Source organism: Canis lupus, chromosome 21 (genome assembly GCF_048164855.1).
Source record: "Canis lupus baileyi chromosome 21, mCanLup2.hap1, whole genome shotgun sequence".
Taxonomy (NCBI): domain Eukaryota; kingdom Metazoa; phylum Chordata; class Mammalia; order Carnivora; family Canidae; genus Canis; species Canis lupus.
This window is the reverse complement of record NC_132858.1, coordinates 46845405-46870673: the sequence shown is the minus strand read 5'-3', so window position 1 is coordinate 46870673 and position 25269 is coordinate 46845405. Positions and strand designations below refer to the sequence as shown.

At 39.0% G+C, this 25269-nt stretch overlaps 1 protein-coding gene across 2 annotated transcripts in view; it reads right to left on the bottom strand.

Moving 5' to 3' along the window:
- The window catches only part of SUGCT (succinyl-CoA:glutarate-CoA transferase), a 714296-nt gene that overhangs the window by 538664 nt on the left and 150363 nt on the right, over positions 1–25269 (bottom strand). For both annotated transcript variants that reach the window (XM_072791643.1, XM_072791644.1), the window contains one exon: positions 4415–4510. In XM_072791643.1, the coding sequence (XP_072647744.1) occupies positions 4415–4510 (96 nt within the window). The remainder of the gene's footprint in view (positions 1–4414; positions 4511–25269) is intronic.

Sequence of the window (25269 nt, the reverse complement as noted above, 5' to 3'; positions counted from 1 at the left end):
AACACCTGAGTGGTAGCCAAGTGAAAACAAGAAAAATCATTAAGAGCCATGAGAGGTTAAAGAAATGAAAGGACAGGATGTCGCTTGGGTCATCTAAGTGGATTACAAGGCCACCAAGATTTTTGACAGAAGACATGACTAGGTCAAAGGAAGAGATAAACAGAGCCACACGGGAATGACTGTCCAGGTCCTAACAGGCGCCTGGAAGGCTTGGAGTCCTGGTGGTGATTGAGGCACATGTGTAAAGGATGCTGGGATTGGTGTTCTTTTAAGGGAAGGAGATAGTTGTGGTTGTCTCATCCTCTGGATTGCTCTCCTCAGAAATTTATACTGATCATGAGGGTGACGCTATAGCTGAAGAAGCTGTGGTTTTACAAGAAGGATACAGAACTCTGTGAGCTCCCCCAAGTCCTGTTGGGAGTAGTGCAGACTGGGAGAAATATGGTCTTATCAGGAACACAGACAGAGCTTAGTATGCATCTATTAGTCCACATGCCAGCATGCTCCTTAGGGCACAGAAGTAGTACAGTTAAGCATTTAGGATAAATGTGGCCACCCAAAGATCTGTGCTTGTACTAGCAAGCACAATAATTCTATTTGAGACTGGAGAAATTCATTGAACTCGAAGAGAAGCAGAAAAGAAGAGGGAAGAGAAGGAAGAACACGAAGGATGGGGAGAGTCATATGTTCTTCAGGACAGTGAAACTCCCTAGAAACAGCCTAAGTATATGATTAAGAAAGGTGAAGCCTCCCAGAGATTGTACAAGTTTCATGTATAAAAATCTCCCCCATCTTCCTTGAAAATATATAGTGTAGTCTCCTCTCTTCAACAGTACATTTGTGAATGGATCTTCTGTGATACTAGAGAGGGGTAGAGGTCAGTGAGATCATGAGCCCACAAAGCAGAGGAGAATATGCAAATACAGGTTCCTGGGATGTTGAAGAAATTTAATAGAGAATTTTGGATATACACAGGTTATGAAATTAGGGGGATTATGATAATTAATCATGTATGTAGAAGGCAGTGGCCTCACTGATAAATATGTTACATAATAATAAAACATATTCTTTTTGAAGACTGGTCAACTGCTTCCTCTGCACTCTCCTCTCCCATCTCCCAAAACCCTTCTATCATCATAATTTTTTGAACAACTGAAAAACATTTCAGGGTGCTGGGGTGGGCTCAATCGATTAAGCCTCTGACTTTGGCTCAGGTTGTGATCCTGGGGTCCTGAGATGGAGCCCCACGTTGGGCTCCCCACTCAGCAGGGAGTCTGCTTCTCCATCTGCCCACCCCCTGTTCGAACTCTCTCTCTCTCTCTCTCTCTCTCTCAAATAAAATGTTAACATATTTATGTGTGTATTTATTACATACACACACACACACACACACACACACACGAATACTATGTAATTGTTAATCCTTTGGGCTAGGTGTTTCTCAGGGTCAAGGCCCAATGGTAATAGAAACAAAAGAAGCACTGACTGAAATCTACAAGTTCTTTCTTAAAATCTGAATTTTCACAGGGCACCTGGATGGATCAGTCAGTTAGGCATCCAGTTCCTGATTCTGGCTCAGGTCATGATCTCAGGGTCATTAATTAGCTAACTAATTAATTTTAAAAATGTGAATTCTCAGAAAAGCATCCACCAATACAGTCAACAAGTAGCAAAATGAGTATCTCAATTTTACTTTTGTTGAGCTAACTCATTTTTTAAAAGTTGACAAAGAATAGGGAGGAAAGAGCACAAGTGGATGATCAAACTGAGAAGTTAAAAATTGCATGTATGTAAAATAGCATACAAATCAAGGATCACTACTCTTTAAGAAATGTATATGTATTTATTCACAGTCTGTGATCTTTCAGCTAGGGTTCAACAAGAATTAAGGACAGTGAGCAGTGTACCTAACTAATTCCTGAGACCATCAGGGTCTCCACTATAGATTTTCAGCTCAAAACTCAGACAACTCAAATTAGATGCAAAGCTATAATTATTATAGAAAAATGAATTATAATTATCCTGGCACTCACCCATAAAAATATTTCCCAAATCTATTTTAAAAATTAAAAACAGACCAAGGTCTAGAAGCATATCTAGGATCCATCTTAGCATGCTAGCTTCATTCAAGCTGAATTTGTATTTGGTCCTTAATCACAGTGTTGAACCAGGCCTCCACCAAGAGGAAACAAATTAATTCTGAGTTCCTAAGGAAAAACCCTAGTAGATCTTCTCTTATTTCTTACAGATAATAAAGCAACAATCAACTAGATCAAATAAGCACAATATCTACTTTATGTGACCGGGACAGTTCAAGCAGGAAAAGTATATTTCTGTCTTCAAAGAATACACACACACACACACACACAGTCTCCCATATCCTTTGCCTACCATAATAAAGGCCAAAGATTCTAAATTTCTTTTTACCTTGCAGTGACGTAATTGAGAGCATTTACCCAAGATGCCAGAGCTCTAGGTACAAACACTCAGGAGGGACTACAGAGGTCTATACCAAAGTTTTTTTAAAGAGACATTCTTTTTTAAAAAATATATACAAGCAGGGATCCCTGGGTGGCGCAGTGGTTTGGCGCCTGCCTTTGGCCCAGGGCGCGATCCTGGAGATCCGGGATCGAATCCCACGTCGCGCTCCCAGTGCATGGAGCCTGCTTCTCCCTCTGCCTGTGTCTCTGCCTCTCTCTCTCTCTCTCTCTCTCTCTGTGTGACTATCATAAATAAATAAATAAAAATTTAAAAAATATAGAATTTAAAAAAATATATACAAGCAAAAAATAAACTATAAACCTTATACTAGAGCATAATGAACACCTCCCATGTGAAGTGGTCTGGAATTGTACTATAAAGCCTCCCGAGTCAAAACTGCTTTCTTCACACACCAAAAACTGAAGATTGGACTTCCATTGTTAGCGATGAATTCCCACGAGTTCCAACATTTCCCTCTGTTAAAATGCCTGTGAAAGGGATTGCCATCATCAATGAGGAGTATCAGTTAGTTGCTGCAACCCTTTAGCTAGAAGCAAGTCTGATGGAGAAGGGGTGGGATGGAGTAGAAGACCTGAACTGGAATCACAGCACTCTCCTGTCAAAGGTAGCAGGATCTGAAAGGTTAGTCGGCAAGGAGGCAGATCAGAGTTGGGATCCATCTATTGAACACAGGTATCAAATTCCCTATTTGAGAAGTGAAGAGGTGAAAGTTGATCTCTAAAAAGTTCAAAACTGCCACTTTTGTGAAGTGTGGTGGGTCTGGCTAGAAGTGCATGGTTCAGCCCCAAACGGAACTAACATGTTACCAATGCTGGTCATAAAAGCACTGCTGAAGAAGAGGGCAGGCACTCAAGAAAATGTTCCACAAGTACAACTGTGTCAAAAGGCCATTCTACAGGGAAATCATAGTAAACGCCTCACATGTAAAAAGACCATAAATAGAAATAGAGGAAAAATTCTAGACTCACCTTGGTTCACTGAAGTGTTCACACTCGTATTAAGAGAAATGGAAAAGAAAGTTGGGCTGAAGGAAATAATGTTCTTAAAACTAAAAGGATGATTAGCAGCAGTGTGGACGGATTGGCTGGCCAATGGAAAATGCTGGCTTTCATGCATGCTGTCAAGAGTACTCGCTCGGAAATGGCTGCAATAAAATTCACTCCTTTGTTCAATAGATATTTATACAGTGCCTTGTACGTGCTTCTGCTGGATGTGTAAAGCAATGAAAAAAGACACCTCTACTCTTAAACTTCCAATATATGACAGAAGATACAACAATGATATTAGTAAATTGATGGGAAATGGTACAACTGAGTCAAGCAAAGGTTAGGGGTTTGGAAGAAGAGTTAGAGTTGCTGTTCTCATTTTTATTTGTGAAGGATCACAGTTCTTTCACACATTCATTCGCACTAGCCAACGTCAAGAATTTCTAAGGACAAGTTTAGACACTTAATAAAGAGCATCAGTCCCTAAACCATCTGCTTTGCTCTGAAAATAAAGATCCGTCACATGCAAATTTTCATTTTACTCCAACCCTATGAGAATGTTATTGTCAGCTGAGATAGGTAACATTTGGTTTATAATTGACATGGTGAACAAACCATGCTTTATAAAATGGCTACAATCAGTGCTTCTTTGGGATGAAAAAAAAAACCATCATATGAGGCCAAAAGTCACTCACTTTCAGCGACTTCCTTTGATCCTTTTAAGTGTCCTATTACTAATCTTCTGACGAAGAAATGTGCAAAATACAGAATTTAAAGTGAACAACAGAACCTTGTTATAGTCAAAGATATATAACAGAATACCCCACGAGGCTTTTTCTTAAAAAGGGAAATCATCTCCCAAACTCGTATCATACAAACCCACAGATTAGAATAGCCCAACCCTATGTTGTGTGTATCATTCTTACCTGATAAGGAACAATGCTGACATGAGCTGTGCCCCAACGTTCTGCTTCCTTTTGGCCAATAAGATAATTAGCAGCTATGTGAGTCAAACATGCCACCTACCAGGAGGGAAAAAAAAAAAAGGTAGTTTACCCACAAATCATAAAAAGAAGGTTATACTACCTAAGTTCTTATTTGAATTCACTTCATGTCATTGCAAAAAAATAAAGAAGAAAGAAAGAAAGAAAGAAAGAAAGAAAGAAAGAAAGAAAGAAAGAAGAAAGGAAGGAAGGAGAGAGAGAAAGGCAACTCAAAATATATCAGCAAATATATAGGCATCATCCTACAAAGAAAGGAAGAGCAGTATTACATTACTGCACGAGACTAAATATGAATAACATTCAGCTCTCGAAAAGATCACCTGAAGACAGAGGTTGGCCCAATAGATGAAACCTTGGTCCAGCCTTTAGCAGAAAAACCATAGCAAAATACATCAGCAACCAGTACATTCCTTTCCCCTCTTCACCCATGTCCTTTTACTTTCTGTCAAGATGACAAAAAAAAAAAAAAAGAGCCTGTATCATAAATGACCAGCTGAACCAGTCATGAGCCATATTCCTTTAAATTGCTCATTTCAAAAAAAAAGTAAAAAATAAAAAATAAATAAATTGCTCATTTCATGAGAAAAATAACAATAATAAACCTCTATTTTGTTGACATCGACTCAGTCAAGTCTTCTGTTTCTAGCTGCCCAAAGCATTCTTACTGGCACCGACGATCGACATTACTTGACTTGTTAAAACTCCTTATTGAATCATCCTATTTGCACAAAAAAGTGCTCTACCTCTTTAAAACCTAGTCCTAACCCTATATCCTCATTATCCTACTTACTTCAATTTTCAAAAGCCCTAGATTTATTAAAGGGGTCATCTCAAACCTTAAGGTCAATCTCTGACTCTTGCAGTACTTCATACACATATCTTGAAAGCCTACAATAACTCAATTCCATAGGAGGATAACAGGAGGATAATGGACTTGACTCCTGGTGACCTGCCACAAGGAGATTATGTTCCCATGAATAACCATGCCTCCAAGGGTCCCAAACTATGGAAAAACAACCTAATGACAACCTTCCATTGTTTCCAGAAAGAAAGCTTCTGGCCTCATGACATAATCATAAGATAGCATGGGCTCATTCTTCCCATCCTAGATGATCAGATGTGATGGGGAATCTCCCAAGCCAGCAAGTCAAACATATCCCGAACTGAGTTTGGCTCCTGAAATAACTCAAGGATTTGTTTTTCAGGCCTTGGTGATACAACCTGATATTGCCCTGTACCTGGCATGGCAGCGTGCCTCCCACAAGGCCTATCAATAGGCCTCAGCCTGCATGCAGCCCCTTAGAGCAGAAGACATTCTCCTTTACTTTATTCTTGGGATTTACACTCACTTTTATGTTCATTTACTGCTCTGTTGAAATTGGAACTGCCTTATGGCAGCTGGTTCGGCTGTACTGCCCAGGTGGCAAAACTAATAAACTTTGAGTCATCCACTTCTGGACCTCCATCTGGTCTCAGGCATTTGAACCATGGAGCATTCCAGGGCTGCCTGGGGCTGCCTAGTGCTAATCACCATTTCACAGATCACTTCTGTGTCTTTCAAAATGGAAAATCAAATCAACATTTTGTAGTAAAAAATGCACTGGATGGGAAGTCCAGTTTCATGGTTTTTCATTTGTCACCTCCAAGTAGTTGTATGACTATAGGTATTTAATTTAAATACCTTGACCTTCAGACACATTCTCTATAAAATATTGGGCATTTAAACAAAATGGGTGGTTTTCAATATTTTTTTAAGCAGAACTCCTGTATCAAACAAATAATGCATGAAATCCTAATATATGAGCAGATAATAATATCCCAAGTGTTCTGGTTGAGGCAGAAGCAGGTCTACAACGTCACCCTGGGCAGCATGAGCAAACAACATGATCTGTAAAATACTAAATGGTCTTACATTTGCTTCCAAGGTCTACACCTCTGACTATTATTCTTCGTAACAGTCTAGAAGATACCAGGAATGAAATTGTAGTCATTTTTCCATAAAAGCTCTTCCTGAAATTGGGGAAATTTTCTCAAATCTGGGGTTTTTCTGTAACAAAGAATTTTCTCTGATCTACTTTTGTTAGAGTGGAGGTAGGGGTGGTTTCTTACAAATAAATTCTGGTGAAAGTCACTCTCCAGGTTGTTCTGGTGCTCCTGGAGGCCAAGGATTCACATTAATAAAGGTAATTCTTTGCAAGCAAAGAATCATAAGAGGCTTGGTATTTCTACTTTTTAAATTTCAAAGTCAACTGGTAGGTAATAGACTGACATCAGCATAGCCTCAAGAGGCAGTGGGCTGGGACACCTGGATGACTCAGTTGGTTAAGCTGGCTCAGGTCATGATCCCAGGATCCTGGGATGGGGCTCCTTATCTGGCTTTCTGCTCATGGAGAGTCTGCTTTTCCTTCTCCCTCTGGCTCTCCTCCTGCTCAGGCTTGCATGGTCTCTCTCAAATAGGTAAAATCTTTAAAAAAAAAAAAAAAAAAGAGGTAGTGGACAGACTGGATGATCACAGGTTAACCTGTAAATCGTAGATTGATCTGAGATTGTTGACAGAAGTAGGTATGGGCTGAATTGTAGGCTGGAGATCAGCCTGATAGCCTCATTTCTGGTCCACAATTTCTTCCTTTCTTTTCAATTTTGACTTCTGTGTTTCTGACCTTACCTTACTAAGCTCTATCTTTGACAACTATTTAATAAGAGAAGCCCTATTTAGGGTAAGTTTGAATGGGTTGCCAAAACTCATCTCACAGACTGTTTCTTAATGAGATGCTCTATCAATTTCCTCCACACAATGATAACTCACAAAAACAAAAAGATTTCAGAACTAGCAGGCTCCCACTGGGCAGAAAGGTTAGATAAGATTTTAAGCCATGGCCACCCAAAAACAAAGCGTGATTTGTCAGTAACTATTCAGAGGCAAATTTAGGGGAAAAAAAGAATTCTATTTAAAAAAAAAATGAGAGCAAGAGGGCTAAACTTAGCAACCCAATGTTTAAAAGGGGCATTGCAAATCTGAGAATAATCTACTATTTACAATGAAGTATTTTAAGGCAAGAGAAGGGGGAGAAAGTCAACAGCTATGACTATGTATGAAAAATCAGGCTTCCTGGCAATTAATGACAAATTTTCCACAAATCAAAAGAATGCAGGATGTGACTTTTAGGTTAATAACTACATACTGTATATCCATTCTAAATATTGCATTAGATCATTACTTTCATCCCTTAAACTTAGGCTCATTATTTCATCATGTGGACGCTATATAATTTACTCAGAATGTTGCCTTTATATGGTTTCATCTAAACAAAAAAGCCAACTTTGGTTTAATAATAATCATTCTGACAGCAAAACTATTATTTTAGATAACATAGAGGGTCGTGGTATTCTGTGTGTCTAACCAGAAAACCAATGGGGTGGTCAAAGTAGATCTCAAAGGGCACAGCCCCAAAAGACATGAGGAAGAATGCACCCAATTATTTCCCAAAGCAGCCCCATGGTGTCTGTCACCACATGTTTCACTTCTACCAAATGAGGATCGAGCTGCAATAATAGAATCTTTCATCTCCGAAAGGACAACTAAGTATGACGGGTAAAGTGGGGAAAACAACACTCGAACTCTGGCCCATTACATCATAACTGGTAGATTTTCCTTCCTGTTCCCTTGCACATATGCTGACCTCCAACTAAGCTGGGCTGAACATCAATCATGCTTCACTCCTGCTCATCTCCCCGTCTGTTCTTCAAAGTCCATTTCAACATCACCATTTCCATTAAGTCCCCCTCACCATCCAAGCAAAAAAACTATTTTCCCTGCCTCTGAACAAAGACAACACCTTAATCTGCCTAATTCCAGCTGCACCTTCAGAGTCTGCCTCGTCCTACAACTATACTTATAAGATGGCAAAGCTGAGAGGATCTAGATGAGTGGCTCCTAAGTTTAGCTATGCATCATAATCACCTGGAGAATTCCTGGACCACACCCTAAGTCTACTGAATCAGACTCTCCAGGGATGGAGCCTGGGAAAAAAATAATTTAACCAATGCATCTTTAACTGCACACCAGATTGGAGAACCAAAACCTCAGGAAAAATCTAGCCAAACCCCTTAATATTAGAGATGGATGAAGAAAGAAACAGAGAAGGAAATAACTTGTCTGAGGTCACACCGCTGGTTAATGACAGAACTTTAAACTACAACAACTACAGTGCCCTCCTCTGTGCTACAATATTACTCATAGCTGATCCTATCCCTTCTTTTAAATTGGGATCTATTTCAGGGTAACAACTGTGTACTGAAAACCCTTCATACGTTCTCTACCTACTGTAGAGTTCCTACACTAATTTTTTTTAATGCACAAATGAGAACAGTAATTATTCATTTATTTATTCAATAAATAGGGAGTGCTGCTTTGTACAAGGCATTATGTTAGGTACCGGGTATGCAAATGAAAATGGAAAGATGTAGTCCTGCCCTCATTGGACTTAAGAAAAGTGGAGAAGACAAACAGTTACAGGAACTGCCATGGGGAGAAGTTTAAAAACAGAAAGAATAACATGTGTGAAAGCCCTAAGGCAAGTAAGAGAGTGGCATACAGGGGGATAAAAAAGATAGAGTGAGAAAAAAAATCTGAAAGTACACCAATGTAACTGAAGCATAACAAGAAAGAGATGGGAAATGAAACTGGAGAGGTTGAGAGATCATGCTACTTCCTGCAGGTCATGGGTAAGGTGTCATTCTCTGCACAGCTTTCAGAATGATCACTTTTTTTTTAAAGTAATCTCTACACTCAATGTGGGGCTCGAATTTACAACCCCGAAATCAAAGCCTCTGAGCCAGCCAGGTACCCCTCACGATGAGCACTTTAAAATCAAGAATTACAGCCTATTATCCTTCTTCTCAAAGACTCACAGGGCTTCCCACTGCATTTGCAATTAAATCCAAAGAACAGACTGAATAGAAACAAGAGAGAAAGGGGACCAGTTATGGATATTGTGAAGGTCCGGGCATAAGCTGATAATAGCTCAGACTAGGTTGGTGGCAGGGGAAAGAGACAAATCAGCCTGTTTAAGATAGCTGTTAGGGACAGGATGGACAGAACATGTGAAAGACTGTTATTTTAGGAGGACGGGAGATAAAATGGTAAAGGAGAGGAAGGAACTACGCTTAATTCCCAGGTTTCCACCTGAATATCTGGGTGAGTTCTGAAGGCATTAACAGAAATAAGAGAGAGAGAGGAACAAGGTGAAAGCAAAGCAAATAAGAATCCACCTTTGCATGTGTTGAATTGGAGATGCCCGCAAGACCATCACTTGGGCTGGGGTCAGCAGCATATAGAAAGTATTTAAAGTCATTCCCTAAGGGGAAAATATAGAGAGATAAAATGAGAGAAGAAATGAGAAATAAGATAAAACACAGGAAGGTAAGGCCCCATGTCAAGAACAGCCCTTCCTCTAATCATAGGTATGGCCCATGAGGCAAGTACAAACTACCAGAGCCAGTACCCCCCCAAAACAGGGGTAAGTTAAATAAACTACAAGACCCATATATAATGGATACCTACATGTAACAGCAGACAAAGTAAGCATCCCAGATGATACAACAGAAGAATATAGCACCGTGTAGGGAAATGTTTACAATCTTTTTAATTTTTATTTTAGGATGGCTTTAGATTTACAGGAACCTTAACCAAGAGGGTAAAGAGCGCTCATATACTCCATACCCAGTTCTCCTATTACTTTTATTTTTTCCTCTCTGCTTGATTGTACTTTTTAATTTTTAAATTTGAGTGGACACCATGTTACATTAGTTTCAGGTGTACCACAGAGTGATTCAACTTCTCTATACTTATGCTGTGCTCACCACAAGGATAGCTACCATCTGCCACCATACAGTGCTGTTACAGTACCACGGACTCTGTCCCCTACTACGCCTTTCATCCCCATGACTTATTCATCCCAATGCCCCTATTATTAACATCTTACCTCAGTATGATACGTGTTTTACAATGAAAGAGCCAACACAAATGCATTGTTACTAAAATCCGTATGCTTGGACCTCCTTTGTTTTTAATATTCTTTTCAGTTCCGAGATCCCCATTCAGGGTACCTATCACATTATAGTTAGTCTTTGCTTCCTTAAACTACTCTCAACTGTAATGGTTTATCATGCATTCCTTCTTTCTGATGACTTTGACAGTTTTGAGGAGTACAGATCAGGTATTTTTGGAGAATGTTCCTCAATGGGGATTTTTGTGTGTGTGTGTTTTTCCTCATAATTAGAAAACTATGGGTTTGGATTTATAGGGGTTTGGATTTTTGGAAGAAAGTAAACTGCCATTTACATCACATTATATTAAAGATACAAACTATGTCTATGACATCACTGTTGGTGTTGACCTTGATCACCTGCCTGAGGTGGTAGTTATCAGGTATCTCTACAGCAAATCATTCTTCTTCCTTCTCCCCTTTCTACATTGTACTCTTGAAAGGACATCACCAAGCACAGCCCACACTTAAGGAGTGGGGAGTTATGCTCCTCTTTCTTGAGGATGAACTGTCCCCATAAATTATTGGAATTCTGCACAGGAAATTTGTCTCTTTTCTCCTATTTATTTATTCAATCATTTATTTATATCAGCACAGAGTCCTGGGTATTTATTTTAAACTTTGGGTATACAGTGAACCTGAGACCTGTAGAAAGCATGTGAAAATCTAAGGCAATGTTTCTAGGCAACAACATCAACCAATTAAGAGACGTTATCACAGTAAAAATTAACCATAATTCAGAAGAGAAAGAAGGACACTGTAGCTGGAACATGGTCAGTAAAGGAGGCAGTAGACAAGATGGGTGAAAGAAGAATGAAAGCACCAGATCATGCAGGTATTGCAGGCCTGCGTAAGGATCTGGGATATCATTCCAAGTGTCATGGGAAGCCACTGATTTACAAGAATTGAATCAGCTGGCTGTTAAATGGAATATAAAGGAGCAATGAATGAAACCAAATTATCTCACATGACATTGGTATTACAACCTCTATTTTACAAATGGGAAAACTAAGCCTAGGGAGATTCGCTGTCTCACTTAGATCAAACAGCAGGTTGGCGAATGGCAAAACTATGACTCACGTGCAGGTCACTCTACTCTCCAACCCATCCCTATACCACTTACCTCCTCTCTCTTGGTTCCCACTCCCTCTCATCCTCACAGCGCTTGGTTTCATGTCCTACATCCTTCATTATATCCTGGGCTTCACAGTCTATATTCCCTGCAAGGACCCCCACATCACTCAAGGGGACTGGAATCCCTACACAATCTCTCAGCTGTCCTCTACATTTGCTTAGAAAGCACTTCATTAACTGAATCAATAATTCTCCTCAGGTTCTTCTGCTCAACTTCACTCATTCAGTAACTATAAAACATCCTTTTGCAGAAAATACATTAAAAAACAAATGAAAGGGCCAGCATTTATAGAGAATACATCTGTTAAGATTTAGCCTCTCATCAGAAAGAACTGTTAATATTCTTTTTTTTAAGATTTATTTATTTATTCATGAGAGACACACACACACAGAGAGAGAGAGAGAGAGAGAGAGGCATAGGCAGAGGTAGAAGCAGGCTCCTCACATGGAGCCCAATGCAGGACTCAATCCCAGATCCTGGGATCATGCCCTGAGCCGAAGGCAGATACTCAACTGCCGAGCCACCCAGGCATCCCAAGAACTGTTAAGATTCTGACATCTTTTTAATCCAAACACCATTACTTTACATGTCAAAACTCCCTATGCAATTTAATCTGCTACACTGTGTCCCTCACTTCTTAAAGTAAACAGAGTCCTTAGAATCACTAGGGCTGAAGAGGAAAAATGTTGAGGAGTAGAGAAAGTATTTTGGATGTCCCATGTTGAAGAAAGAATAAGAACTCTACCTATACATACTATATTTACCACTTTAAGCTTCTAGTATTCACTAATGGTAAAAACTAATGCTTGTCAAGCACTTACTATATACTGTTCTAAGCATTTTATTTTTTTTTAAGATTTATTTATTTATTTATTCATGAGAGACACAGACTGAGAGAGAGAGAGAGGCAGAGACAGGCAGAGGGAGAAGCAGGCTCCTCGCAGGGAGCCCGATGTGGGACTCGATCCCGGATCCCAGGATCACAACTGAGCCAAAGGCAGGAGCCCAACCGCTGAGCCACCCAGGCGTCCCTGTTCTAAGCATTTTATGCAAATTATCTCATTTCATCCACATGACAACTATATGAGAGATGTGCTATGATGAACCCATTTTACAAAAGAGAAAACGGAGGCACAGAGCAGTTTAGAATCTGCCCAAGGTTATATACCTAGTAAATACACAAGCCAGGACCAGAACTCAGCTCATCCAGATTCGGCATTCTGTACTATATTTTATACAGAAGCAGACTCCTCAAAATGTCTGAATGGCCACGATCCTGGGAAAGTTTTACAGGCCTGTCCTACGTCGATAAAGAAAAATCAGTCATTAAACATCCTTTTCCATTAGATAAACCTCTACAGGTAAGTTTGACCTTAATTATCACATAATACTTAAGATTCAAAGATTTCTGCTTTGTTGCAACTCTGTCTTGGCTTCTATTCCAAAGTAATTAGAAATAAACAACAACCTATAAACATTTTACCTGTAAACACTGAAAAAAACCGTTGAACTGTTATGCAATTTAAAAATCTCTACTTTTATTTGCTTAGCGAAGGAAGAACATTTTATCAAATCTTTCTCTTCATGCAATTTTTTAACTTAATGAAAGGAACACACACATTTCACATTCCTCTAAACTATCACTAATGGGAGTCAAATCATATTGATGTTTATTTTATGTACTGAACTCAGAAGGAAAACATATTTGCATTATACTCAGAATAATTTTGCCAATCCATCAGAATCAAAATCAGACATGAGGAAACCGGATATCAAATGCCAGAAGGTAATACCAGACAACAGAGAGAGACAGAATTTCAAAAGCATGTTTAGGAAAATACATCAAACATATTTCTTACCATTAATCACTGACCCAGTCAATCATTTCACTCAAAAAGTGGTTATAAATAACTAAAGGAAAAAATGTGATGAGTAAGTGGAAATATAGAAAAACAACATTTAATGACATGGTTTACTTATTGATTCCTATGATGCCTTTGGTTTCAAATGTTTTCTTCAAATATGGTTTTACATTTTAGATGACTTCATTCTTTAAAATATTCGTATTTAGGGCACCTGGGTGGCTCAGTTGGTTGAGCGTCCCACTCTTGATTTTGGCTCTGGTCACAATCTCAAGGTCCTGGGCTGGAGCCCTGCATCAGGCTCTGCACTCAGCAGGGAGTCTGCTTGAGATTCTCTCTCTCTCCCCCTCTGGCCCTCCCGTCCCATGCACACTCTCTGTCATAAATAAATATATCTTTAAAATATTTGTTTTTAAAAACAAATGATGGGCAGCCTGGGTGGCTCAGAGTTTAGTGCCACCTTCAGCCCAGGGTGTGATCTTGGAGACCCAGGATCGAGTCCCATGTCGGGCTCCCTGCATGGAGCCTGCTTCTCCCTCTGCCTGTATCTCTGCCTCTCTCTGTGTCTCTCTGTGTCTCTCATGAATAAATAAAATCTTTAAAAAATAAAAAAACAAATGAATAAACAAATAAAAAGCAGAATCAGATCTGATGATCACCAGAGGGTAAGGGGATGTGAGGATGGGCAAAATGGGTGAAGGGAAGTGGGAGATACAGGCTTCCAGTTAGGGAATGAATAAGTCACGGGAATAGAAGGCACAGCCTAGGGAATATAGTCAGAGATATTTTAACAGCACTGTATGGTGGCAGATGGCAGCTACACTTAGGTTGAGTGCAGCATAAGTATAGAGAAGTTGAATCACTGTGCTGTACACCTGAAACCAATGCAACATTGTATGTCAACTATACTCAAATATTTTTTTAATTTCTGTTTTTAGAATAAAGTAATACATTGTTCTGCAACACTAGCTTTAAAAAGGAGTTATGAGAAATGAAAGTTGCTTTTGTTTATTGATTCCATCATGCATTTAGCACAAATATTTAGTAAGCTCTTACTATATGCAGAGCACTCTGTGAGGTGCACAGATTCCCAAAAGCAATAAAAGAGAGTTTTATCTCTCAAGAAAATTAAAATCTATAGTTCAAAATAGAAATAATCAGTCCCACAAGAGACCTTTTTTTAAAAATATGAAGTAGAAATAAAAAGGGAGGGGTGCCTGGGTGGCTCAGTCAATTAAGCATCTGCCTTTGGCTCAGGACATGATCCGGGCTCCCAGGATGGAGCCCTGCATCAGGCTCCCTGCTCAGCAGGGGCCTACTTCTCCTTCTCCTTCTGGTCCTCCCCCTGCTCCTGCTCGCTCTCGCTCTCTCTCTCTCTCTGAAATAGATAAATAAAATCTTTTTTAAAAAGAAAAAAGAAAAAGTGACATTTGAGCTGACCCTTTGATAAAGGAAATGCAGGCATGCAAAAACAAAGAAAAGAGCCTTCCACATGAAAGAAATTCTGTAGGCAAAGTCACAGCAGAGATGGAAAAGTACTGGCTCTTTTTGAATGAATGAATGAAATAAGGCATTAGATTGGACGAACAGGAGATCATAAGTGATCATTAAGAGGCACCAGTAAAGCAGTAAGAACAAAAGCAAGATTAAAGGGAGCTAAGGAATGAATGAAAAGAATATAGGAGCCACAAGAGTCCTTTCGAGGCTTGTGTAAAGAAAGAGAAGTAAAGGGAAGGAGAGTGGACAGTAGCTCACACACATTGAGCAGGAAGATAAAGGTTTTATTTTTAAAAATAAAAAAAAAAGTGTGTTTAATTATGCAAGCAAAAGGGAAAATTGAAGGTGTGGAATCTTAAGCAAGATTGACAAGGATAAGAAAGGAAGGACAAGTGAAGGAATTATGGTTCAAAATGTCATCTTGCAGTGAAGTCTTCCCTACATAATGGCTCAGCTGCAGTCATTTCATATTGTGTCTCTCTGTCCATTAGGATGGAGGCTTCAGGAGGGAAAGGATTCTCCCCAACAGCAGGAACACTACGTAAGGCCCTCGGTAATTATTAAACTTGTGAAAATAAATGAATGGCACAGTTTTCCTTTATTTTGGGAGGAGAACTTTTTTCTTAAAATTTATTTATTTATATGGGGGTGGTGCAGAGGGAGCAAGAGAGAGTCTTCAGCAGACTCCACCATGAGCAAAGAGCTCAACAAGAAGCTGGGTCTCATGACCCTGAGATGATGACCTGAGCCAAAACCAAGAGTCGAAGGCTTAACAGGCACTCCTCATGGAAAAATATTTCAAGTGAAAAAGAGGAAATTTGGACACAATCCCTATGGGAAAGCAGAATAGCAGAAGGCATCTTCATAGAGTGTAAAGAACAGGCTGAGATTTGCCTCTTTGTCCCTTGAAACCCTGGCTCTGTCCACTGGAGTCACACAGAACAAATTCATTCGTTCTTTTACAGCGTACCAAATGTACATTCTCTGACTGGCTCCCTAACTGAGCCATGTGAGGGCCCAAGGCCTCATCTTCAAGGTAAAGAAAGCTACACAGGTGGCTCAGGGACCAAAAAGAGAATCTTCAGAGGTCAAGCCCTCGCTGAGCTAAAAGTGAGTATATGATGGTGCACATGACTTACGAATGGGTGGGGAGATGAAATAACAACTCTTCTCTTGAATCTGAATTAGCCTGGGAGTGAGGGTCAGCTCAGAAACAGGAGTCCCAAAAGGTCCTAGGAGGGATTCAGAGGCTAAGAAATTGACTAAAGGCTGACTCCCAATGACCTGTTCAATCTCCAATGTTCCACAGAGCCCAAGACACTGGATCTTTATTTTTTTTTTTTATTTATGATAGTCAGAGAGAGAGAGAGAGGCAGAGACATAGGCAGAGGGAGAAGCAGGCTCCGTGCACCGGGAGTCCGACGTGGGATTCGGTCCCGGGTCTCCAGGATCGCGCCCTGGGCCAAAGGCAGGTGCTAAACTGCTGCGCCACCCAGGGATCCTGACACTGGTCTTCTACAGAGAGTCATGGTTCATTTTAAGAGCTTCAGACACTTTGTTTGGCCATGCTAGTTCAGGGAAATTTCTCCAATCCTCTACTTACCACAATTTCCCTCTAGTTCTGATTACCTCTGCCTTCATATCCTGGTGACCTTGACCAAAATGTCACTATTTATTCAACACTATTCAATAATATATTATCCACTTATAAGGGGAAGGGACCACAGGCCTATGCATGTTCAGAATACAGTACACAGTAGACAGTCTTCAGACTGTTTACCTTCCTTGCAAGTATACAGACAAGCTTGCATGGGTCTAAGGTGTAGATGCTACAAGAACAGAAGAAATGGCAAATCTGAGAGACATCTGAAGAAAGGAACTACAAGATCTGAGAAGAAACTACAAGGAATAGAAAAAAGGGTAGAAAAGGGCTTCAACGGTTTTTAGCCTGGACCCTAAAAGGAATTTGAATTTATTTATAGAAATGGCTTTCCTAGTGAAGAAAAAGGCTAGGGTTTCTGTATGTCGGGGGGCTTAGAAGGGGAATACACTGACTTAAAGGTGTAGTTGGCACATCCAAGTGGAGATACCCATGGCTGGTTATATGTCCAACTGCTAAAGCCTGGATGATTGGTGAGAGAAAGCCATTGATATTCGGTGGTTATCCACACAAAGGCTTATGATAGGCATGATTCTAAGATGGCCACCAGAATTTCCATCTCCCTGCAAAGGCACCCCATATAATCCCTTCCCCTTCTGATGGGATGTCACTTCCATGATTAGGTTAATATCAACTGACTTTCAGTTAATAAAAAAGGAAAATTGTGTTGATCTAGTCAGAGAAACTTTTAAAATAAGGTAAAGCTCAACCAAAAAACTGCAGACCTGATACATGAATTCAGTAAAGTCACAGGATACAAAATCAATATACAGAAATCTGTTGCATTTCTATACACCAACAATGAAGTAGCAGAAAGTGAAATTAAGGAATCCATCCCATTTACTATGAAATACCTAGGAATAAGCCTAACCAAAGACGTGAAAGACTTATACTCTGAGAACTATAAAACACTGATGAAAGGAACTAAAGATGACACAAAGAAATGGAAAGACACTGGAAGAACAAATATTGTTAAAATGTGTATATTATCCAAAGCAATGTACAGATTTAATGCAATCTCTATCAAAATACCACCAGCATTTTTCACAGAGCTAGAACAAACAATCCTAAAAATTGTATGGAACTACTAAAAGACCTCAATTAGCCAAGGCAACCTTGAAAAAGAAAAGCAAAGCTGGAAGCATCACAACTCCAGACTTCAAGTTACATTACAAAGCTGTAGTGATCAAAACAGTATGGTGCTGGCACAAAAACAGACACATAGATCAATGGAACAGAATAGAAAACCCAGAAATGAACCAACAATTATATGGTCAATTAATCTTGGACAAAGCAGGAAAGAATATCCAATGGAAAAAAGACAGTCTCCTCAACAGTGTTGGGAAAACTAGACAGTGACATGCAGAAGAATGAAACTGGAGCACTCTCTTACACCATACACAAAATTAATCCAAAATGGATTAAAGCCCTAATTGTGAGGCCTGAAACCATAAAAATCCTAGAGGAGAACATAGGCAGTACCTCTTTGACAATGGCTGTAGCAACTGCTTTCTAGATATGTTTCCTGAGGCAAGGGAAACAAACTCAAAAATAAACTACTGGAGCTACATCAAAATAAAAAGCTTCTGCATAGTGAAGGACACAGCCAACAAACTAAAAGGCAATCTATGAAATGGGAGAAGATACTTGCAAATGACATATCTGATAAAGGGTCAGTATCCAAAATATGTCAGAACTTATCAAACTCAACACCCAAAAAACAAATAATTCAATTTAAAAAATGGCCAGAAGATATGAGTAGACATTTTTCCAAAGAGGACATCCAGAACCCAAAAGACACATGAAAAGATGCTCAACATCAAGGATAATCATGGAAATACAAGTCAAAACTACAATAAGACATCACCTCACACCTGTCAGAATGTCAATAACACAAGCAACAACAGGTGTTGGAAAGGATGTGGAGAAAGGAGACCCTCTTGCACTGTTGGTAGGAATGCAAACTGGTGCAGCCACTCTGGAAAACAGTATGGAAGTTTCCATTCAGCAACCGGACAACTAGATATTTACCCAAAGAACACAAAAACAGTAATTCAAAGGGATACACATACCCCAATATTTATAGCAGCATTATCTACAATAGTCAAATTATGAAAATGGCCCAAGTGTCCATCAACTAATGAATGGATAAAGAAAATGTGGTACACACACACACACACACCAGAATATTACTCAGCCATAAAAAAGAATGCATTGCCTTTTGCAATAACATGGATGGTGCTAGAGAGTGTAATGCTAAGTGAACTAAGTCAGAGAAAGACAAGTCCCACATGATTTCACTTGTATGTGGAATTTAAGAAACAAAATAAATGAGCAAAGGGGGGAAAAAGAGAGAGAGGCAAACTAAGAAACAGTCTCTTACCTATAGAGAACAAGCTGATGGTTACCAGAGAGGAGGGAGGTGGAGGGATGAGTTAAATAGGTGATGGGAAAAAACAAAAATAGGTGATGGGGATTAAGGAGCACACTAGTGATGAGCACTGGGTATGGTATGGAAGTGTTGAATCACTACATCACACACCTGAAATGAATATTACACTGTATGTTAACTAACCGGAATTTAAATAAAAACTTAAAAAATAATTATTTAATTAATTAATTAAAGTGAAGCTCAGGGAGACATACTCCTGCTGGCCTTGACAACACAGCCTGCATGAGCTCAATAGCCACAGGAACTATATTCTGGATGGGTTTGGAAGAGGACTCTGAGCCCCAAGTGAGAGCAGCAGACAACCAGACGCCTTGACCGTAGGCTTTTAAGACCTGAGCAGACGATCCTGCCTTTCCTGGACTCTTCAGTCATGGAAACTATGAGATGATAACTTTGTGTTATTCCAAGCTACATTTGTGTTAACTTACTATGTGGCAATAGAGAATTAATACAAGGCTGAAGCCATCGAACTAGATGACTAGGCTGGGTACTTAGAGGGAAAGCAGAGGACAGGGATAGGGCACTGTAGTCAACCGAAGAGGAGACGAGAAAAGAATATAGCTGTAAAGAATCTGTAGGAAGTAAGAATAACAGAAAGGTGTGGTGTCTAGGAGGCCGAAGGAGAAACTTGTTATAAGTTATCGTGTTGAATGTGTGTCAAATAGCCAAGTGAGGTCAAGGAGGAGGGCAGTAAGAATCCTGGACTCAACAAAAAGAAATTAGCCTTCAAAGGCAGTATCTATCAGAAGAGTGATTGGAATGGGTATCATAACACAAAGGATTAAGAAAAGTGGGTAGAAAGCAGAAAACTCAAGCGCAAATAATATATTAAGCTTGGCAGTGAAAGGGGGAAAGAGACAGAACAATAGCTGGAATGCATAGCCAAATTACCAAAAATGGTGTCAAGTGAAGCCTGTTCACGATGTTACCTTTTCCAGGGTATACAGACTTTAATAGAAAATTAATGAAGACACAAAAGCCTTAGAGCTAAAGGAAGGAATCTCTCTTACTGGAATTTCAGGCATTTCCCCCAAGTTCATGGGAGAAGGATTTTATAATTGAGTCATTTTCCTAAAACCTTTAAGTCACAGAGCTATATATAACAACCCTGCATACAACAGCAGCTTATAAACCAAGCTCTGACATACGAACAAAAATTAATTTACTACTCTGCCTACATCTGATCGATCTCACTGATTAAAACCCAAGAATGTAAAGGTGATTCAGATGATGATTTTTGTCTGGCCATGTCACCTTGCACTACTCTCCAGCACCTCTGTGGAACGGTTCCCAGAATAACAGGGGAGACTCACCAGCATGCAGTACCCGATTAAGTTCTTTAGTGGTGACTCTTCTTAAAGTGTCCTCATGGGAGTTCAAGGGAAAGGCACAAAGCCAGGTGTGAATTAGAACAAGAAATCATGTCAGTGACCAAATGATTCAGCAGGTAAAATATGTGTTATGTCATTACACTTCAAGCAGGAATCTGTGCAATGAATGTCGGTACACAGAGCCAAGGACTGCCATGTTAATTAACAAAACCAATTCAGTGATTTAAAAACAACAACTCTAAGAGCACCAAAAGAGAAAAAAACGCATTCTATATTTTTATATACTAATTCTGTTTTATTTGAAAGTCTTAATGTTTATGTACGTTTCATTTCTTCCTGCAGCAAATACTTACTGAGTGACTACTTGGTTGCCGGCAGTATGCTAGGTGCGGGGGACACGTCCTGAAAGAGATGGATTCTCTGCCCTCACAGGAAGATAGAATCTAGTGAGAAGACACAGTCAATATGCAAAACCTCCTGAGGAATGTGGGGGCACCAAGCCGACTGGGGGACTTATCTCAAAGTTGACTTTGCACGATAACCACATTCCCTTCACATTTCCTGCCCCCTCCTGCCACCAACACCCACAAAATGCATGCTTTCGGCAAATCTAAGCACCATATTACAGCCATCTTTACTACTTGAGAGTCACTTCCCAGGAACAGGAACAACAAGAATACTCCACTACATATACAAACACAATCTCATCTCTGTTCTTGTTAGCGCATCTCAGCAGAGATTAAAATCAAGGAAACTGATTTCAGAACATCGCTAACTTATATCGCAGTCAGAACTCATCAACAACAGGCCACATGGCACAAGCTAGATGGCTTTTAAGATCTAAGCTGCAGATTGTGGACGTGTTTGGACTTTTCAACATCACCTCTAAGAGACCTCAAAGGTACACCAACATAATCAGCCTTTGATGATACACTGTATCATATATCCATATTCTCATATGCCCCTAATTTGGTACATTTGCATATGATCTGCATTCTAACATACCCACAAATCTGTTTTTATATGCTAGAAGACTGTAATATGATAGAACCCTTAAGGAGCCACTCTGCTTTGTTGTGTCAATTCTCATATTCATCAGACAATGATCATTCTCTTAGCCACATCCTCCACCTACTCCTTAACCACAATTGGAGGGCCAGACAATTCTGAAGAGGCAGAGTCTTTGAATCTTTTTTTGACATCCTTGGCAGTTTGGTGGAAAGAAATTCGGATCCTGAGTCTCACTCCTCACAACAAAGTCCTGAACCCTGACTCAAGTTTGCAAAACAACCAACTTTCTCACAGCTCTGTTTGTATGATTTCAGAATAACATCATAAAAGCACTTTGAAAATACTCAGAAGTAAGAACCATGAAAAATTACCCTTTTAAAAAATAACATTACCCAAGCAAATACAGACCAAACAGCTAACATGGGGTTTTACTATACAACAATTTAGTAATTTCTATGAATGAGATTGTTGTTTTCCATCTTTCATTGATACAAATAATCCATCTAGGGAAAAAACAATTCCCACAGTTGGCAAAACAGGTTAGTCGGCTTTAGAAATTCAAAGTATATTGATTGTTTCTGTTAACAAAAGAAATTTCTGAACTGCAATTTTTTTAACTTTTATAAATATTAAGCACACATTGAAGCACTGTTGGTTCAAAAAAATACCAGTGGAAGTGTTAATTAAAAATCAACATTTGCACCTGAAGTGAATATAACACTGTATGTTAATTATATTGGAATTAACTTTAAAAAAAAAAATCAACATCTGTTTGAATCAAACCATTGATTAAATCTGCAGTTAGGCTGTAAAGTAGCAAAAAACGATTTCTAATAAGATTTCTAAAAGAAGTTACCAGCAATTTTTCTTCAGGGGTTGCAAATTGGTAGCTCAGAAGCATGATTTGGTTCACTACTATATTTTGTTTGGGCTATATAGTCTTTCAAAAATGGAAAAGTTTTATATAAAAATTCGAATCTCTTACTTCAAAAATTGGAAATCTGGCCATACTGGGCAGTGGTATACTGGAACCAGCTTATGCTGGCTCTGCAGAGTTGATTATTAATACCTCCTCCAAACATGTTCAGTAACAATCTCATTAGAAGTCTGAAATTAGCTACACGGAAAAATTTACACCACAAGAATTGTCAAATGCTACAAATCATACCCCATTTTTTTAAAGAAAGTCAGTGGAACATTTACAAGCATATCCCACACTTGGCACCACAATCTCACATGATAGCAAATGCTGGAGTGGATAGTGGCCCATATCCTCCACCATTCCCTACTCTTTATCTGGCTCAGGGTCACTCATTTTAACTACCTTCCTGGAGTATTTAAGTATCTAACTTTGCAACTCCTGGTTTACAGTCACATACTGTCTTCAAAATAACTCTCAGATGAGAAAAAAGAAAATTCTTAGATGATAACAAAGGGGGGGGAGAAAAAAAACCTGAGCCACTGTGCTTGCTTGATAATTAAAAACAAGGCCTAAGCTTAAACTCAATACTGTTAAACAAACTGAAATACCATCCTTATATTCCTTCCTCTTCCTTTCCTAACTACTGTGTTGCTTAGGAAAACAAGAACACTGTGATGATTTTTAAGTCATAAGCTAAACAGAAAAAAATAGTATTTTTTAAATGATAAAAGTATTGTTTAGTTGAATACTCCCAAGAAACAAACAAAAAAAAAAAAGAAAAACTGAGAATTTTCATTTCTAGGGGAAAAGGATCGTCATTGCTTCATAAAACTATGAAGGTCTTTAGGCTTGTCTGCAGACAAATGGATATTTGACAGAAATCTTGAAAACCTGGGCAGCAGAAATCTGACACAAGACAAACCTCTGATTAAATGACTCGCGATAAGAATGTCTGAACATGAAATCAGATATGATAGTGGTCAGGAAAACTCTCTTTCATGTCACATTACGTGGGTTCACACACAGATGACTGTTGCTTAGCCTGCCCTGTAATACATAGGTCTGTGCTTCCAAAGACAATAATGCTTTCATTTATCCCTCCCTTCCCTTGGGGCATGAGCATCAGAGTCCTACCCACCAGAAGAAAAGCATTTTCCAGAAACCACTGCCACAGTCCCAAGAACAAAGAGGACAAAATTTGGGACAGAACACAGACCAGTAGAAGTTCCCAAAACAGTTCCCACCGACGGGTTTTGTATTTCTGGATAAGTCCTAGCAGTAATTTCCACACCATAAGGAAGGGGCAATCTGGGCATTTGTCAGGAGTCTCACCTCAACGCACCACTTTTAAAATTCTATCTCCTAAAAAAAAATAAAATAAATAAAAATTAAAAAAATAAAAATAAAATAAATAAAATAAAATTCTATCTCCTCACCTCTACCTCCCGCTAGCCTTGTTTTCAGTCTCAGACCTATGCTAGCATGATCACAGGTCTTTGCCTTTTTTTCGAGATGCCCCAACATACCAAGTATTTGGAATTCAATCCTAGCCCCCAAATTATAAAAAAAATAAGCTCAGTTTTACTGAAGCAACAAATCAAGGACAGTAAACAAGAGGAAGAAAGGAAAGAAACAGAAAGGAAGGGGCGGAGGGGAAGAGCAAAGTAAGAGCATGAGCACATTTAGAGGTAACATTAGAGAAAGAGACCAAGATGAAAAAAAAAGACGGGAAAGCAACTGTCATGTGTCCTTTTAGATTGCTCTTAATATAAAGTTTGAGCTGGAGTAGAATCCCAGTATTATCAATCACTATGAAAAACACTTTGCCTCTCATTTTCCATATCATGTCCCATTCAGAGGACATTCTAGTATCTATGGGAGCGCAGGAAATGATCCAGCTACACTTAAAACAAGTTTGTTGATAGTTCCAAAAACAAAAACAAAGCAAAACAATAACAAAAGAATAAGTTTTAACTGTATTCAGTAATTTGTACTAGCTGTACTCATTTATGTTGAGCTTTATTTCAGTATATTGATTTTCACTGATTTAATGCTAAAAGCCTGGGCCTCAGTTATGGGAAGATTAACTGAGTTCTCTTTTATATATTTTTTATTTTGATTCCAGTATAGTTAACATGCAGTATTATACTGGTTTCAGGTGTACTGAGTTCTTTTAGCAAAAGAACCCAAGGCAAGCCCGAGTACTTCTACTCAAAATTCTCAGGTTGATCCTGCAGCTAAGAGGTAAAAAAGTATTTCCTGGACTTATAACAGGCGATCTCAGCCCTCTGCCTAGACTAAACTCCAGCCAGCATCCATGGGTCTTACCTGCATAATGATAATAAGCAATATGTCCTCAGTGTGTTTAGCTTAAATTTTGGTTGAGGCACTGTAGCATGCACATTCCCTCTACTTTAAAAGAAAGAAAGGAAAGAAAGAAAGAAAGAAAGAGAGAGAAAGAAAGAAAGAAAGAAAGAAAGAAAGAAAGAAAGAAAGAAAGAAAGAAAGAAGAAAGAAAGAAAAGAAAAGAAAGAAAGAAAGAAAGAAGAAAGAAAGAAAGAAAGAAAGAAAGAAAGAAAGAAAGAAAGAAAGAAAGAAAAGCAGCAGTAGCGAAGATTGACTTTTACTTTTTAATATTTATATTCTTAATAATTGCCAAGACTTAATCAAAAGTAAAGGTTTTGCGTTAAAAAAAAAATCAGTCTCTGCAGCAATCAATGTGCTCCTATGTCTGGACATGCAAAGTTAAGGAAGGCAGCAATAAGGTGAGAGTACAGAAGAGGGATCAAGGAAAGGAAACAAAACAGGAAAACTAAGAGACAATGGTAATAATGGCAATATAATAATAAAAGTTAACACT